Genomic DNA, 17,922 nt, shown 5'->3' on the forward strand with positions numbered 1-17,922 from the left:
TCTGACTGGTAGATACTATACCACCAGCTGGATATTGCATCTTCAGATTATCATAGGCTATCGTCCCAAATACTTCGACCCTATGAACAGTATAAAAAACCTTGAATAGCTTTAGAAGAAATATCAAACATAGAACATGTTTGATAAAATTTTTAAGTAACGTGAAAGATTGTGGAACAATACCTCGCATATAATTTTCAAAAATCAGAATAAACGAAAATAAAAATCAGTAAAAATAAGGATAGCTCATATCCTCATAAGTCGTCCGGAAAGTTCGTGCCGATTTAAGGAAATACAAAGACATCAATTTCATAGGCAGACATACATTTTCTTGCCCCATTCTACGGGGCAAATTGAAGCAATGCGTGTGAAAACTGAAAACTATGTTTTGAAAATTGATATTTTTCGGAAATTCAGAGAGAATCTTTTTTTCTATCGGAAGTCATATGTCATACCTTAAATATGCTGCAAACAGGTTTAAGATTTGTGATTTGGTGTTTTTTAAGATAGTTTTCAAGTTGAACTCCGAATATAGTTGAACAAATTAACATATTGAGCCCCTCTTCGGTCCCTAGGGACTGACACTGAATTTTCCGTATGTTTTGGGCCGGTCTCATCAGAACAACAGAGCATAGACAATTGGAACGATGGCAACAAAGTCGGTAAATTATTTTTAGGGAAGTACACTAACGGAACCGATTACTCGCGGTCGACTCAAGTTTAAAAGGGTGACATATTTTTTCAGAAAAAGGATGGGACATAAAGGTTTGTAACAATGTTGATGATCACACACAATTTTTAAACCTATTCTTATACCTATTATGTATTTACATTTCAGCTTATTCTAATGTTGATAAGTAGGGAATCGATTGCTCGCGAATGTAGAAAAAGAGTGCATAAGGATATAGGAACAAACGAAGATCGGTAGCTTTAAGGAAAACATATATAATATTTAGGACATGTCCTAAATGACAAGTATCACAAATGTAACGGGAGTGAGAATCACGTGATCTCTACATAAGAGGCATGGATGTTACCACTACGCCAGATCGCCTCCATGCATCTAATACTACATTGTCCAGATATTCAAACTTATCAAACAAAAATCGCAATCCAAAGCGCAAATTACAAAAACGTCGATAAAAAAATATCCAGACAAATCTGTAAAATACTTTGATGGCGAACCTGGCAGCAGCAGATACGGTAATGCTGTGAGCGGATCAGGACCAACGACAAAGGATTTCGATATTTGTCCAGGAACCACTCCCGAGAAACAAAACAACGAGACTTAAAGAAAACTGATCATTTTCAACAACGTTTATTCAAGTAAACACGACTTGTGTGCTTTGCGATCTATATTCAACTGATATAAGAGCTCGAGCCTTTATCCCAAAATTGGGATCGGGATATTCAGACACGATCGAGAAGTGATCGGGTGCGAAAGAGAAACATATCGACATTTGAATTTCCCTACTCTACAAACTTATCGGTTTGAGCTCAAAGAATATTTCACAGGGTATTCAAAATTCATTATTAAATTCGGTTCTAAATCTAAATACATGTTTCATTTATCTGTCTAATTAAATCGGAAGTTATCCAACATACTTGTTAATTGAGCCTTTGATATTAATGAAAATTATTTATGCCGTCTGAATGAGGCTCGCTCCGGATTTTCCCGATACACGGTGTCATGATAAACAAACGGAGAGTGAACGATTGCTTAATACTATTTTGAACACTCTACTGGAGATGAAAAATCATTCCACAAGCCGGCTGCCGTTACTGCTCGTAATGAACACAAACGTGTGCATTCCAAAAGAATGTTTATTAATGAATGCGAATCTGCGCCTGAAAAGGTTGAAATGTTCTTAGATTTACGCAAAATCACTCGCGTCGATCTTCTTAAAAAAGAGTGATACTATTAATTGTTACACCATTAGGAAACATTCCAACTATGCCGTAAACACGCAATAAAATACAGCATTTTTCCATCGTAAAATTTTGCCATGCATATTTCGTATTTAAAAATATTCAAACTAACACGGCGGAAACAGCATGGTCACGATATACTTAAGGCAGTATTCTAGTCTAGAAATTTGAAAAAAATCATTTTTTTTCCTTCATATTGCTGTAGTTTCTGCAGTCAATAATATACCCTAGAAAGGTTGTCGAAAATCCTATTATTTACCGAGTAAGAGCCATTTTAGTGATGCGATATCTAACCTGCTACGGCCATAACAATGAACTTCAAGCGCGTTTTTCTCGAAATTAGTATTTTCAAACTGGCGTACACGATATCTCAAGTTCTACCGAACCGATTATTGTCGAAATTATATGGATACAACCTGCAGGCATCTCTCTATCGCATGAGCCTCTAAAAATGATATTTTTCAAATTTTACTATTTTTAACAAATCGGGAAACGTAAGAAAAAACGTTTTGAACCGCATTTTGTTTTTCAAACGGCCATTTTGTCAAAAAAGACGTTTTTCACTTGTCCGGGGTTCATGCGATGACGGCATCTTTACTCATTCAGAATCTGCTCGATTTTTTTGTTTCAGATAACCAAAAGGGCTGGAATCTGTGTACGCCATGGCACAACTCTCTCACTTCATCAGCTCTTAACTATTCTAGTTATGAATATTTTTTCTCCATTCAGTTTTTGTTTTATTGATAAAAGATAGATAAACAAATGATGATATAATGGATAGTAAAAATATTGTTTGTTTTATTTTAACGGAGCTCGAAAAACGTCCGAAATTCGTGTCTCTACACTAGAATACCCCCTTAAGGAAATTGTTCAAAGAGATGAAAGAAACGTTGTACTAATTGTATTGAGCTGAGAGGATTTTCAGTGCAATTAATGTTGTTCTGGTTATTGTATAACTTTCGTATCAAACCCACTGAAGGAATACAAATAATTTCGTACTACAAAGTTTTCAACTGATATGAACCTATTGGTTGAATCATCGCTGCGTGCAATCTTATTATAGTCTTGCTTTCGCTAGATGCCTCCGCAATGAGAATTTGAACTTGAAATGGTTCACAGTGTGTGAACTCCATCTAGTGACGAATAGTTGATTCAATATCCGAAAGGCTTTTGTTTTCATGCAGTGACAGTGACAGTGACTTTCAATTACTTCTCTTTCTACCAAAAACAGTTACCATAAAAAGTAAATTTAAATACAGTAGAACCCCGATTATTCGTGAGCGGATGATCCGCGGTGCGGATTTTCCGTGAAAACTAGTTCCAGAGTAATTCTATAGAACTTCGAGAAGTTTGTCAGAGAAAGGTAGGTACTGGCTCTTTTGTTTTGGCTCTCATATTATCTGACCTTATAGATAAATGGATAGTTTAATGATTTCATGCTATCTTCATTTCGAATTTGCACCTTTTTTCAGTACTTTATCGTGTTATCCGTGATTTTCCTTACTCACGGTTACATTGCCAGACTATTCCACAGATAATCGGAGGTCTTCTGTAAAATAATACTATACAATATAGCAATAGCAGTGTAACTATACAACTATAGCAATCGCAGTGGAACGAATTCAAATTTTAGTTTCCAACAGATGAACACAGCTTTCACTGTTGGGAAAAATATTCTTCCTGCAATGTGTTGTGTTGTACAAACTCTCACCCGGCAAACCGATTATAAAGAATCAATTTGTATTTTTTTATTATTTCGGATATAAAACTGCTGCATTGAATTGTATTGAAATAACTCGTTAGTGAACGATTTGATGGCCTCTGCCATGCTTTGAGAAAGGCAAGTTTCATTTACGCTAGCGTCCACCGGCAAACGATGTTGACATGATGACTAAGGAGGATGGTTATAATAGCTATTATCCATGGTTAATATGCGAAATAAAAAAAAATAAAAAAAAACTTTTGAAGTTAAACGGTTTAATGTACTGAAAGCTAGAAAATAATTAGGCATATAGCAGTTAGTAGTTATCACATCCCTTCCTTCATTAATCCAGAGCAATGATGAGACTCATATAAAATCGTGGGCATATGATTAAACAACTAACTATGGATAATGGAAATCAGACGTTCCCCACGATTTTATTTTAATCTCATCATTGCCCCAGATTAATGAAGGAAGGGATGTGATAACTACTGACTGCTACATGCCTAATTATATGTATCAAACCCCTTTTGTTGGGATTTGTTTTGAGAAAATATGTAATCCGCCATTTTGTGGTGGCGGCCATTTTGGATTTGCATTCCTCATGAATAACCGTGTTCTACTAGTCAAGTCCTTTCATTTGATACCGATATTGATTGGGATTTTGTTCCGTCTTCAACGAAAGTATTAGATTCGTGTTTCCAGCCACGCCCCTTAGAGCCCACGAATATTCAGAGTGCGACACGCACACATTCACGATATTTCAATTCAACGACAAACGACAACCGAAGCCGAATAAACCGAAGCAGAAGAAAGAGCAAAAACAACAACAGCAGCAACATCAACGCAGTAAAACAATCCCGACGAGAAGTAACCTTTTCACTGGTTAGCCGAACAGCAAGTTGCAGCTCAAGAGATCAAATCCGAACGCGAAGAGAACACGTCGTAACGTGAAAGTGTATCCGACAACCCGATAAAAAGGAAAATATAGACAAATTTTATTCTTTAGAAATTGAGGTTAAACCGTTTGATTTTTGCAAGCAACGCATTTGTCCGGCGTGTTGGTTAACCGCCCGAACATTGGTCCTTCGAACCGGATTAAGTATACCGCGTGTGTTTCCGCAATAATCGAGTGTTTTGAAAGAACAAGCATAGGTAGTGCGTGAAAGGTCAAATAAGTATAGCGAACGTTTTTTCTAAATCGTGTGGATCAGTTTGTTTGAGGAAGTGCGCGAAAGAAGCAGTACAAATCAAAGCATCTCGGAAGATAAAACATTGAAATGCCGCTTAACCATACACCAGAGAAGGCGAAAAAGGGTAATGGCGAGGACGAAATTCCTTTTAAAGGATTCGAGGATGCTATTGCTGCAGATGCCAAAACAACGACTCAGCTGAATTCGTTATTCCGGCAGCGCAATCAAACGGTGCAAAAGGTACTTCGTGTCTCAAGAATTATGAACAACCTCGAGTTCGCAGTGACTCCTGCCCAGTTGAAAGTTTATCAAAGGAAGCTTCAGTCAGCGTATGATGAGTTTTCCACCATACACAACGGAATTATGGCAATCATTCCCGATGACCATGTGTTGGGACAAGAAGACGAGTACAACCAGTTTGAAAGCATACATGACGAAGCATCCGCTGCAGTTGAGTCACTCATAATGGAGAACGAAGTACAACGATCTCATCAGCCGCAGCCACCCCAAGTAATAATCCACCAACAGCCTCTTAAAGCGCCAATACCAACGTTCGATGGAGATTATGCGAAATGGCCTAAATTCAAAGCCATGTTCCAAGACATCATGGGACAATCGAGAGATTCTGATGCCATAAAACTATATCATCTCGATAAAGCTTTGACGGATAAAGCTGCTGGTTCCATCGACGTTAAGACGATTAACGAAGGAAATTACGCCCAAGCGTGGAGGATTCTTGCCGAACGTTATGAAAATCCTCGTGTGATAGTAGAGACGCACATTCGCGGTCTCTTATCTTTGCCAAAAATGTCAACAGAATCCAGCGATGAGCTCCAGAAGTTACTAGACAGGTGCACTAACCATGTCGAAAGCTTAGAGTACCTCGGACAGAACGTAACAGGAGTGTCTGAACTGATGATAGTGTACCTTCTGACATCAGCATTAGACACGTCGACGCGTAGACACTGGGAACAGAAGATTGAACCTGGTGTACTACCGGAATACAAGTCGACTCTAAGTTTCTTGAAATCCCAGTGTCAAATTTTAGAAAGATGCGAACAAGTGTGTCAACCGTCCTATCCGAAGTCATCGATTATAAAGCCAACGATAATGCCGAAATTTACAAGCCAGCGGTCTCACACCGCTACAACAAACGAGGAATTACCATTTGTGAAATGCGACTTCTGTGGCGCGCCACACCGTAATTATCAATGTAACAAACTAAGTACTCTGTCGAATGCTGAGAGAGTCGAGAAAGTTCGATCAACCGGTGCATGCTTCAATTGTCTTCAAAGGGGTCATAGATTACGAGATTGTCCTTCACCAAAATCCTGCCGTAAGTGCAACAAGCGACATCATACTCAATTGCACGAAGATACTGAACCAGCAAATGATTCCAACATATTTCCGTCATCGAAGCAGTTAGCCAATGTAAGTCAGCCAATAGCCGAATTTTCATCACCAACAATGGTAGAGGAATCAACAACAAACATCACGTGTTCCTGTAGTTACACTCAAGGCTCTAAAACAGTATTACTGCTCACCGCCGTAGTCCGTGTATTGGATAAGAATCGCCGACAACATCAATGTAGAGTACTCTTGGATAGCGGATCCCAAGTGAATTTTGTTACCGAGAAATTAGCTGATACTCTTGGACTACCGAATCAGCCATCAAATGTACAAATCGCTGGGATCAATAATATCAACACTCTGGCACGAAATAGAATTGAACTCGAATTCCAGTCAAAACATAATGACTATCGATGCAAATTGGAGTGTTTAGTGATACCAAAAATAACAGGGAAGATTCCATCAACAACTATCGACGTGAAAGGATGGGAACTCCCTCAGGATATTCAACTAGCGGATCCAACCTTTTTCAAGTCAAACCAAATTGACATGCTAATTGGAGCAGAATTGTTTTTTAGTGTGTTGAAATCTAGAACCATCTCAATCGACGATAGTCAGCTTGTATTGCGAGATTCACACCTTGGATGGCTCGTTACAGGTACATTAAAACACAACGCAAACATTTACTATTCACAGCTGGCAACCATTCAGTCAATCGAGGAATCAATTCAGCGATTTTGGCAAGTAGAGGAAGTTCCAATTGCTAGCCAAACATCCACCGAAGAACTACGTTGCGAAGAACATTTCACGTCCACACATTATCGAGACTCAGACGGAAGATTTGTTGTAAAATTGCCCCTCAAGGAAAACGCCGACCAGATTGATAGCTGTAGAGCACTAGCACTAAAGCGGTTTTTCATGTTGGAACATCGTCTTCAGAAAAACCCTCAGCTCAAAGCTCAATATGTAGCCTTCATCCGTGAATATCAACTACTTGGACATTGTCGAATTGTGAGTGAAGCCGAAGATGATTGTAAGTCGATTAAGGCGTATTATATGCCACATCATGCGGTACTTCGCCCAGAAAGCTCTACAACAAAATGTCGAATAGTGTTCGATGCAAGCGCTAAATCATCAACAACTAATTTGTCTCTCAATGATGTTCTAATGGTGGGACCAGTTGTCCAAAACGACTTATTTTCGATCATTTTGAGATTCCGAAAACATCGATACGTATTTACGGCGGATATACAAAAAATGTATCGTCAAATACGGGTGCATCCTGACGACGCACATTATCAAAGAATTTTCTGGCGAGAGAATACAAATGAAAGACTTCAAATCCTCGAACTGACAACTGTAACTTACGGCACCGCATCAGCACCCTTTCAGGCAACCCGAAGTTTAATACAGTTGGCAATAGATGAAGAAACTGCTTTTCCCGTCGCATCTGATATTATAAAAAATGACACTTATGTAGACGATCTGTTATCTGGATCTAACACGTTTCAAGAATCTATAGAAGCTATACATCAGCTCAGAGAAATGTTAAGACGGGGTGGATTCCCAATACATAAGTGGTGCTCAAATTCTCCGAAATTATTGAAACATATTCCTATCGATGAACAAGAAGCACTTAAACCCATGGAAGATCGAGCCACAAACAAAGTCGTCAAAATTCTAGGTTTATTGTGGGAACCAACAGTCGATGAACTACTGATATCATTAACCAACCTCTCAACCAGCTGTGACCCACCAGTAACGAAAAGGAAAATCTATTCTGAAATAGCAAAACTTTTCGATCCTTTGGGTTTGATATCGCCTGCAATCGTTCAAGCTAAATTACTGGTGCAACAACTTTGGCGGAGCAATTTAGATTGGGATGACCAAGTAGATAATAACATCAGTCATCAGTGGACAAACATAAGACAGTCATTATCCTATTTAGCGGAAATTAAGATTCCACGGCAAGTGACTTCCAATGAAGCAACTCGTTTTGACATACACGGGTTCGCAGATGCTTCCAATGTGGCATACGGTGCGTGTATTTACATCCGCAGTCTTTATCCAGATGGTTCAGCATCATCGAAGCTGCTCTGCGGAAAATCGAAAGTGGCTCCTCTTCACGAATTAACGATTCCCCGCAAAGAATTATGCGCTGCTCTGTTATTAAGCAGATTAATCACGAAGGTAATGCAAAAAATCGATATGAAAACCGAGCGGGTGGTCTTGTGGTCAGACAGCCAAGTTGTATTGGCTTGGCTACGAAAGCAAACTGACCAATTCGAGGTCTTTGTACAAAATCGAGTTGCTGAAATCCGTAATAGCACAGAAAAGTATCAGTGGAAATACGTGCGCTCAGAACACAATCCCGCTGATGTGATCTCCCGAGGCCAATCTCCACAGCTACTCATTCACAATAAGTTATGGTGGAATGGTCCTGAGTTTTTAACTAAGTCTGCAATAAATTACGAATTATTGGAAGAAATAACACACGAAAACATACCAGATTTGAAATGCAACTTAATGAATATAAAGACCAACATACTCATTATCGAACAGCTTCCAGTATTTTTTAAATATAGCTGTTTCAGAAAGCTTCAGCGAGTTATTGCATGGGTTTTACGATTCAAAAACAATGCAATTAAAACAAAGAACACACGTATTATTCAACGGCATCTCACTGTACAAGAATTACGACAATCTATGCTAATAATAATTCGAGTTATTCAGCACGTAGAACTGAGAGAAGAAATTCTTCGTTTGGAATCTGGAATCCGCTGCAAACAACTTGAAGCTCTGCATCCAACTTATAGCAAAGGAGCACTCCGAGTCGGTGGACGACTTAGCCATTCGAATTTGCCTGAAGAAGCCAAACATCAACTAATATTGCCAAACAAAAGTCATATCACCAAATTATTAATCATCACTCTTCACATTGAATTACTTCACGTTGGCCCTTCAGGATTGATTTCAGCAATAAGACGACGTTTCTGGTTGCTAAACGCTCGTTCGACAGTTCGCAAGGTTACTAGATCATGTGTGAAATGTTTCCGAGTGAATCCTACGAATGTTTCTCAGCTGATGGGTGAATTACCAAAACAAAGAGTGACACCATCCCCTCCATTCAGTACTTGTGGAATCGATTATGCAGGCCCAATTATGGTAAAACAAGGAGTCTATCGTCCAAAAATCGTGAAATCATACATAGCAGTATTCGTATGTATGGCTACTAAGGCTATACACTTGGAATTAGCATCAGATATGACCACTGACGTTTTCATTGCAACGTTAAGAAGATTTATTAGCCGAAGAGGGATCGTTACCGAAATGTATTCTGACAATGGAAGCAATTTTCGAGGAGCATGCCATGAATTGCATCGTTTATACCAGCTTTTTCAAGACCAGCAAGAATTCAATCGAATCATATCGTTTTGTCAAACCAAGGAAATAGAATGGCATTTCATACCACCTGATGCCCCGGAATTTGGTGGCTTATGGGAGGCAGCCGTTAAAAGTGCAAAAACCCACATGAAAAAGATAATTGGAAATAGCGTATTGAACTTTGAAGAAATGACTACAATTTTGTGTGAGATTGAAGCCATTCTCAACTCCAGGCCTCTATTCGCAGTACATAACGATCCAGCTGATCCCGAAGTCATAACTCCTGGCCATTTTTTGATTGGTCGTGCTTTAACATCAGTTCCGGAGCCAAACTTGAGCGATCTGAGAATCAGCCGCTTGAATCGCTGGCAACATATGCAGGTTGTTCGTCACCAATTTTGGATAACATGGTCCAGAGATTATCTAAACAGTTTACAACCTCGGAAGAAAAATATGCATACCATCGACAACGTTAAGCCAGGAATGATTATTCTTCTGCACGACAGAAATCGTCCAGCTTTACAGTGGAAACTCGGTCGTATAACAGCTGTTTATCCCGGTCCCGACAACCTAGTTCGCACAGTTGACATCAAGAGTGAAGGATCAACTTATCGTCGTCCGATCACTAAAATATCAATTCTACCTATCGAAGACAATTATCAAAAGCCGGAGAACTGTGAAAATTAATCATTCTATTCGGGGGGAGTATGTTCCGTCTTCAACGAAAGTATTAGATTCGTGTTTCCAGCCACGCCCCTTAGAGCCCACGAATATTCAGAGTGCGACACGCACACATTCACGATATTTCAATTCAACGACAAACGACAACCGAAGCCGAATAAACCGAAGCAGAAGAAAGAGCAAAAACAACAACAGCAGCAACATCAACGCAGTAAAACAATCCCGACGAGAAGTAACCTTTTCACTGGTTAGCCGAACAGCAAGTTGCAGCTCAAGAGATCAAATCCGAACGCGAAGAGAACACGTCGTAACGTGAAAGTGTATCCGACAACCCGATAAAAAGGAAAATATAGACAAATTTTATTCTTTAGAAATTGAGGTTAAACCGTTTGATTTTTGCAAGCAACGCATTTGTCCGGCGTGTTGGTTAACCGCCCGAACAGTTTTGGATAAAAAAATATTTCGCCATTTTGTTGTGGCGACCATTTTGGATTTGCATTAGTCATGTATAACTCTGTTCTACTATTTAAGTTCTTTTATTCGCAGAGATAAAAGTGTGTTCCAAATTTCAGATCATTCGGTCAACAGAAAGGGGTTCAAATTTTCCCTAGAGCGCTACAGACAAACATACAAACATACAAACATACAAACATACAAACATACAAACATACAAACATACAAACATACAAACATACAAACATACAAACATACAAACATACAAACATACAAACATACAAACATACAAACATACAAACATACAAACATACAAACATACAAACATACAAACATACAAACATACAAACATACAAACATACAAACATACAAACATACAAACTACAGGTCAAGCTAAATAAAACCGTTTTGAAAAAATAGATAAACTCCTAATCACGTCACTCATAACAGTGAATCCTGATTTTTACCTCCTCCCAACTGACAACTATCCCTTCCACGATATTCGATAGGGAATCACACCATAGAGGCGACCCTTCTGGCCTTCGGGCGGCGAATATGATACTACATTCCTTCCCTTCCACTGGTAACTGCAAGGACGTGGCCGGCGTCGTTATTGACTATTTTAACCAATTCCCGTACAACATCGAGTCTCACTCGTGGGGTGCTTGGAAAACATAGGCGCTAGAACGCTTAGCAGAGTAGTGAAATCACTTGATGTGTGACGAATTAAATAATACGGGAAGGGGTTAAGCTCGATTCACCGAAACTTGCACAATGAGAAATATTTGCTACTCCCAAACGTTATTCGGTATGTTCATTGTGCAATTTCGCTGGTTCAGGTCAATCACGGAGAGCAACTGAAGTGTACATTCCACTCAAGGTCAAGAAGTCCAAGCTCACATCTCGCAGGCTAGGTTAGGCTGGACAACTGGTAATTGGCGATAAAATTTCGATGTACATCTCGCACTGTACCCTATTAAAGTCTACACAAAAGCGGTTCCGTAATCGCAGGTCGTTTATATAATGCATGTTTTGGAATTGTCATGAAGTTATCCGACTGTCTCGGATCGCCATCTAGACCATCACTGGGAAGTCATCCATTGTCTCCACAGTTGGCAGAACCACATTTCTGCTGCATGATATTGCGCCCACACTTCATCGCCCGAGATATTATCGAAGGTTCTGGAATCAAGTTCTAAGGCGTTAGAACATTATCATTACTTGCACGACTTAACACATTAAGGACCGCACGTTTTGGGGCAAACTTGTACGCGTCATTTGTTCGGATTCCACGAATGAGATTGTTTTCTTCGATGTGGATGAGACGAAAGCGAGCCAACGGTAGGTCTTGTTAAATTCTTGGCAAACCAAGGATTTAACCTTGAAGTGTAGAAAACACGGATTATTTCGTGATCCAGCCGTAACAGACGGAACGCGAAACACGAGAAAACTCGTGAGCGATCCGCAATGTGTTAAGTCCAACAAACGTTGTCCTAGTAATGAACTTTTTTACGGAGTATTTCAGCAGTTTGCCATACTTATTCTTTCCTATGAATATGACGTAGGGGAGATGGGGATAAGACGGACATGTTAATGAAAACTTCAATTGTATCTTTGGAAACTCATGTTTTCCAAAACTTAAAAGCAGTTTTATACAGTTCGATATATTGGTTTTCGAAATATTTGGCAAAATGTTTTAAAAACATGTGTTTTTTCATGTTTTTTACTGAAGTTAAAACAAGCCGAAAAGTAGAACATTTTTCTCGATGCGGGTATAATGGACATGTAGTGGGGAGAATATGGACCAATCAATAATATATAAGTTCATCGCTCGCGAGAGGAATAATTTCGCTCTCTCTCAGTGTTTGTGCGTCTAGTAACTGAAATAGAACAAAAAGAGAAAGCAATATAAAAAATAGTTCAATATTCTTCCCTTCACTTTCTATCATGCATTGGATGTGATTATGGATGTGACTGTCCATTTCAACCCCACCAGTGCAATTATTTCAATTATTTAAATTTATCACTTACGAATCAATTTACTTTTCCGTACATACCTAATATCGCTCCACTGTTAACTCACAAACCGAAATATAACCATCAGCGAATTCAATTTTGAAATTAAACCACTCAAAATGCTTAATATCGAAGCCGCAAAAATTACATCCACACTCGGAATAATGTTTGATTTTCGGTTTTTGTTTCCCTATTTCACTTTTGATCAGTATTCATCGTCATAGGATGGTTTGAATATTCTAGAATAGCATGTAGAAGAGGTTCCCATCAACAGAAATTTGAAATTCATAATGCAACTATACAAATCAACCACCTGTCCAACATACCCCCACTGTCCGTCTTACCCGCGGTTCCCCTACTAAGGACTAAGTGGAAATATGTTATAGAAAATAATGGCAAACAAATGCCTCACAAAAGATAGTAAAGATACAGGATGGCAGGCATAGGACATTAAAAAAATGCAAAGTGCACAGAAAAGCTATACAAGCGGGCATTGGTGATTCATATCTTACGCTATCAAAGTCCGAACTTGACTATTGGGACGTCGAGATGAGCAATAGGACGCTTGTACTGAATTTAGTACAAATGTTTGGAGCATGATGTGGCGTTCTTCGTCAGGAGGTAAAAACAATTGAGCGTAAAAACTTTTGAAACAATCTAATAACTCCGTTTGTGTGTATTTCTGTCCGCTTACCATTTGTCAGCTAACCGTGTACATCAAAATCGTGCCAAAGACAATTCAAAATAAGAGTGATTTGTTTATCCATGAATCTATTTTTTGCAATTTAAGGTGAATTAACAGCAGTTTTGTACCTGGCACTGAAGACAGAATACGCGTGTACCAGTGCAAGGCGGAGGAACTTTCTATGACGAAGAAACCCCGATCGGAACGGGAATCGGATCCGTAACTTCCATGGCAACATGTGCGATAGTAACCACTTGGCAATGCATGTAACGAGCGAAACACTGTTTTCGATATCTAAAAAACTGATATATAAAATGGATCGACGATTAATATTATGAAGCACAATCTTAGTATTATGCTAGTGATGAGCGGCTACTTTCAAAGTACTCTCACTTCATTTTGATAGCAGAAGTTTTTCGAAGATTAAACTGAAAGTCCGCCCCTACATCACGTTTTGATTGATTCAATTAGACACTCGCTCTCAATATCAGGGTATGTTTACTGTAAAACTAATAATTATTCTAATTACACCAGAATTCAATCTTCACCTTCCTAGTTTGAACAAGTCTATCAGTTAGAAGCTTTTACGGCACCTTAGCTTCACACCAGATTCATACCTCATTGAAATTTCCTCTTTCTTCTTATATCGAGTACCGTGAGTTGCGTTTTTTAGTGTTTTATTCCGTTCTTTGCTTACTTATGCTCACCGGTTTTGAACATCAAACCCGAAATGGAAACCTTTTAGAGTCAATTGAATGAATGGTGTCGGATTTAGCTACCTTGAAGGATTATATATTATTTTCCAATTGTTTACCCACTTCTGAGTAGGGTGTTGATAGCTATATACAAAAGATTTAAGCCAGAATCCTTCAACATTTCATCAGTTGAAACTTCCATTCACACGATGACTGATCAGACTTCCATATAACCCGTGATCAATTATAACTTCCTCATTTGATTATAGAATTATTTGAAACTAGTCTTCCAGAAAAACTTCTAGAAACTTTAGTATATCAGGTGAGCAAGTTGAAAGGTTCGGTTGATGTTTGAGATATTGCTGTCAGGGTTGTATGCGCTCCTTGACATATATGTAATTTTTTCATTTGACATTAAACTTCAAAAATAGGTTCGTGTCATTCTACAAAAAACAAAATAACTCAGTTGTTCGGCGTTATAAAAATGTCGCAAAGAGCATTTGCGGCATGCGCTACTTTCGTTTGTTTCATTTAAATAAAAATGCGGTCGAAGCATATCGCTTATGGTGAAGCTGCCTGTCGAAGGCTCAGTAGAACAGACAAATTCCGGCTAACTTTCAGGATCTCAGCGGACGCAACGGTGACACAGGTAAGTTTTTCTTCCTTTTCTTTTCAGGTGGTTTGGCGCGTATTCAAGGATTCCCAGGTAAGCACGATTTTAATTTCTTATTTAATTTATCTAAGTTACTACACTACGATCTAATTAACACCAATAATGTTTAATATAAACGATGAGAGAAACGGTGTGATGGCTGGACTGCTGCTACTAACTCAAGCGACTGGAACAATAGAACCTCCTACATCTACAGCGATCCCTTTTATATCGAGGGGTCCCGGAATTCATATTTGCGGCTGTCATCGATGTGGTGTAACTGTGCAATCAATGCCAAATACAGTAAGCACTCGATTTACTGCCAGTTGAATACGTTATTCGTCGTACACGAACACTGTCCCAGCAGTGAAAACATGATTTTGGCAATTCGAAATTGGCGATTTCGATCTTGGGATTTGTGTCCAAATGTCTTCAAATTGCATGAAACGTCGAGATCTACTGTCATCTCGAAATTTCTTTTTTTTTGTCGAGAATCGATACTCTGGGACTTTTTTCGTAATACGAGGTAAAACGTATGGTTTAGGTTGCCAATGAAAATCGTCATCTCGATTTTTCATACTGAACCTCCTGCGAAATATTGATTTGCACTATACAACCCCTACACCCTATACAAAATATTTCCTCAATCGGACTTTATTTACTAGCGTCGCAGACGTCACAATGTGAATATTTTGAAAACCGAAAAATCACCAAGGCTGCCAAATGTCTTAGAATCGCATGAAACGTCGAGATTCGCTGTCATCTCGAAAACTTTTTGTGTTAAAAGTTGACTATTTGGCACTTTCTCGATTTTCTATCTGGAAAGTCGATTTTTGACAAAAAAAAATCACATCCAATTAGCTAAAACAATGAAATTCAAGAACGTCTGTCGATAAATTCCAATAAATGAATTGTTTGTGATTTTTGATTGAGTTAAACGTCGACTGCTTACTAAGCGATCGATTGTGAGTTCAAACTCAGGGCCCTCAATTGACCATCTTTGTGTTGTTATAAAATTTATAAGTCCAAGCAACAATCATCAGATCTATCAGGAGATCAGGAGATCGATCAACGGTCAAATGAAAAACAAATCATCCATTCAACTGCTCTGCTCTGCAAGAAACATTGGGCTGTTGTGCTATAAATAATTGGATAATTTTAAGTAATTGGATAAGCGTGGATAAGAGTCAAATTTCGATCAGAAATACGACATTTCTTTTCCCCCAACACTATGTATATGAATAGCCCTTAAAATTTCCAACAAGTCGTCCATACATCGGAAGATGGGCACTTTTACAAGGAAAAAGTTTTTCTAACAGCAACTTTTTTATATTTTCTTTGAAAAAAAATACAACAAATCCTAATTTTGTTTAAAGTCAAGATAGCGATATAGTGTGTTCGACAAAGTTTTAGATCTTATTAAAATATGAACTTTTGTCGAAGACGTCAACTTTCTATCTTTTATAGTTTCTGGAATATAAATCATTTTTGTATGAAGACTCCTGAAAAAAGTAATGTTTTGCTCGTATCTGTTTTGTGTGTAAATTCTCACGTTTGACATGTTCTTTACATGTTTCTAAATAGAGAAAAGTTAGCAGAGCATGAAAATTGCGATAATTTATGCATAAAAATGTTACGAATTAAACATTAATAGTATTTTTTCAAAGACAAAAAGTTGTTGTTCGAAAAACTTTTTCCATGTAGATGTGCCCATCGTCCGATGTATGAAAAACTTGTTGGGAATTTAGAGGGCTATTTATATCAATTTTTTCAAAAATTTAAAAGCATATTTTTTTGAGAAAAATGAATTTTAATTTTCAAAATATTTTTTTTTCAATGAAATTTTAATCCAAAAAGTTCCTTGATAATTTCTAATGAAAACCTAAGTAATTTCCTACAATTCATTCTCTGGTCAACTTTTCGTAGATCTTATAGTTTTTAAATCAAGAATTTTCAAAAAAAAAGTTGGGAAAATTCAAAATTTAAAAAAAACCATAAAAAAATCTATCAGACCTACCAAATTTTAGTCAAAGAATGGAATGTAGGATTTTTTTTTTGGTTTTCATTAAAAATTATCAAAACATTTTTTAAAAAAACTCCAAAACAAAATATTTTGAAAATTAAAATTTATTTTTCTCGAAAATATGCTTTTAAAATTCTGAAAAAATATATATAAATAGCCCTTAAAATTTCCAACAAGTTTTCCATACATCGGACGATGGGCACATTTACATGGAAAAAGGTTTTCGAACAACAACTTTTTCATGTTTTTCTTTGAAAAAATGCTATTAATGTTCAATTCGTTACATTTTTATGTATAAACTAGTCGACCCGGCAAACTTCGTTCCGCCCAAAATTTGTTTTTGTTATCAATACCTGCAAAAATTCACGTTTTCGTACTATGAGCATGTTCATGGGTTTAATCGCAGAACTGTTCATTGATTGATCTTCTAATCGACCCCATTGAATTTACCTTTTACTATAAAATTCCTAGTATACTAACAAAACTCATCATTATAATATCAGATTATTTTCAGACACAATTCTCGTTCAAGATTTTTCAACCACTTGCAAATAACATGTTTCTCCATTACATGGAATAAATGTTTTATACAGAGAATATGATAGAATAAAGACAGCCCTAAATCAGACAATTCCTTCCTCGAGTTCTGCTCTTATCAACACATTCGGCGATACTTTTTTATTGGTATAGATTGAAGAAGATATAGGAGTACGTTTCATCGTGCGTAGAACATATGGGTATTTAATTTTCCGAATTTTCCCTTTTTCCTTCAGAGTTTTCCGGAAACTTTCAATTGTCATGTTTGGTTGGAATATTTTTGGTTAAAATATGTGTAATATTTTTTTTTGGAATCCCCTCTCCATTCCAGAGGAGGGAGGGATCATAGTCACCATCACAGAAACAAGCACATCCCAAATTGTGCTTGATTAGTTCTCGAGTTTTGCAGAAGTTTGTGTTTGTGTGCCCCCTGTAATGTATGTTTCATTTGTACGGCAGACATAGAGAAGGGGTTTGGAGAGTCCAACCATCATAAAAACTTTTCCTGCACCCTAAAACCTCAATATGCCTAATTTGGTTTCATTTGCTTGATTAATTCTCGAGTAATGCAGAAATTTGTGTTCCATTTGTATGGCAGCCCCCCCTTTAGAGAGTGGGGTGG

General features: G+C 37.8%; 1 protein-coding gene across 1 annotated transcript; it reads left to right on the forward strand.

Annotated features, from left to right (window-relative positions):
* The first annotated feature begins 4,911 nt into the window (after positions 1–4,911).
* On the forward strand, positions 4,912–10,491 carry LOC129766285 (uncharacterized). Its single transcript, XM_055766806.1, has 2 exons — positions 4,912–7,207; positions 10,307–10,491. Exons 1-2 carry the CDS (start codon positions 4,912–4,914, stop codon positions 10,489–10,491), a joined length of 2,481 nt encoding a protein of 826 aa, XP_055622781.1.
* Positions 10,492–17,922: the final 7,431 nt, after the last annotated feature.

This window comes from Toxorhynchites rutilus, chromosome 2 (assembly GCF_029784135.1).
Source record: "Toxorhynchites rutilus septentrionalis strain SRP chromosome 2, ASM2978413v1, whole genome shotgun sequence".
NCBI lineage: Eukaryota > Metazoa > Arthropoda > Insecta > Diptera > Culicidae > Toxorhynchites > Toxorhynchites rutilus.

Excerpts from the sequence above, each read along its gene's own strand:
- LOC129766285 (XM_055766806.1), top strand. The coding sequence starts at position 4,912 with ATGCCGCTTAACCATACACCAGAGAAGGCGAAAAAGGGTAATGGCGAG. Across the intron at positions 7,208-10,306 it reads GAGTGAAGCCGAAGATGATT|CCACGCCCCTTAGAGCCCAC; the intron begins GTAAGTCGATTA and ends TCGTGTTTCCAG.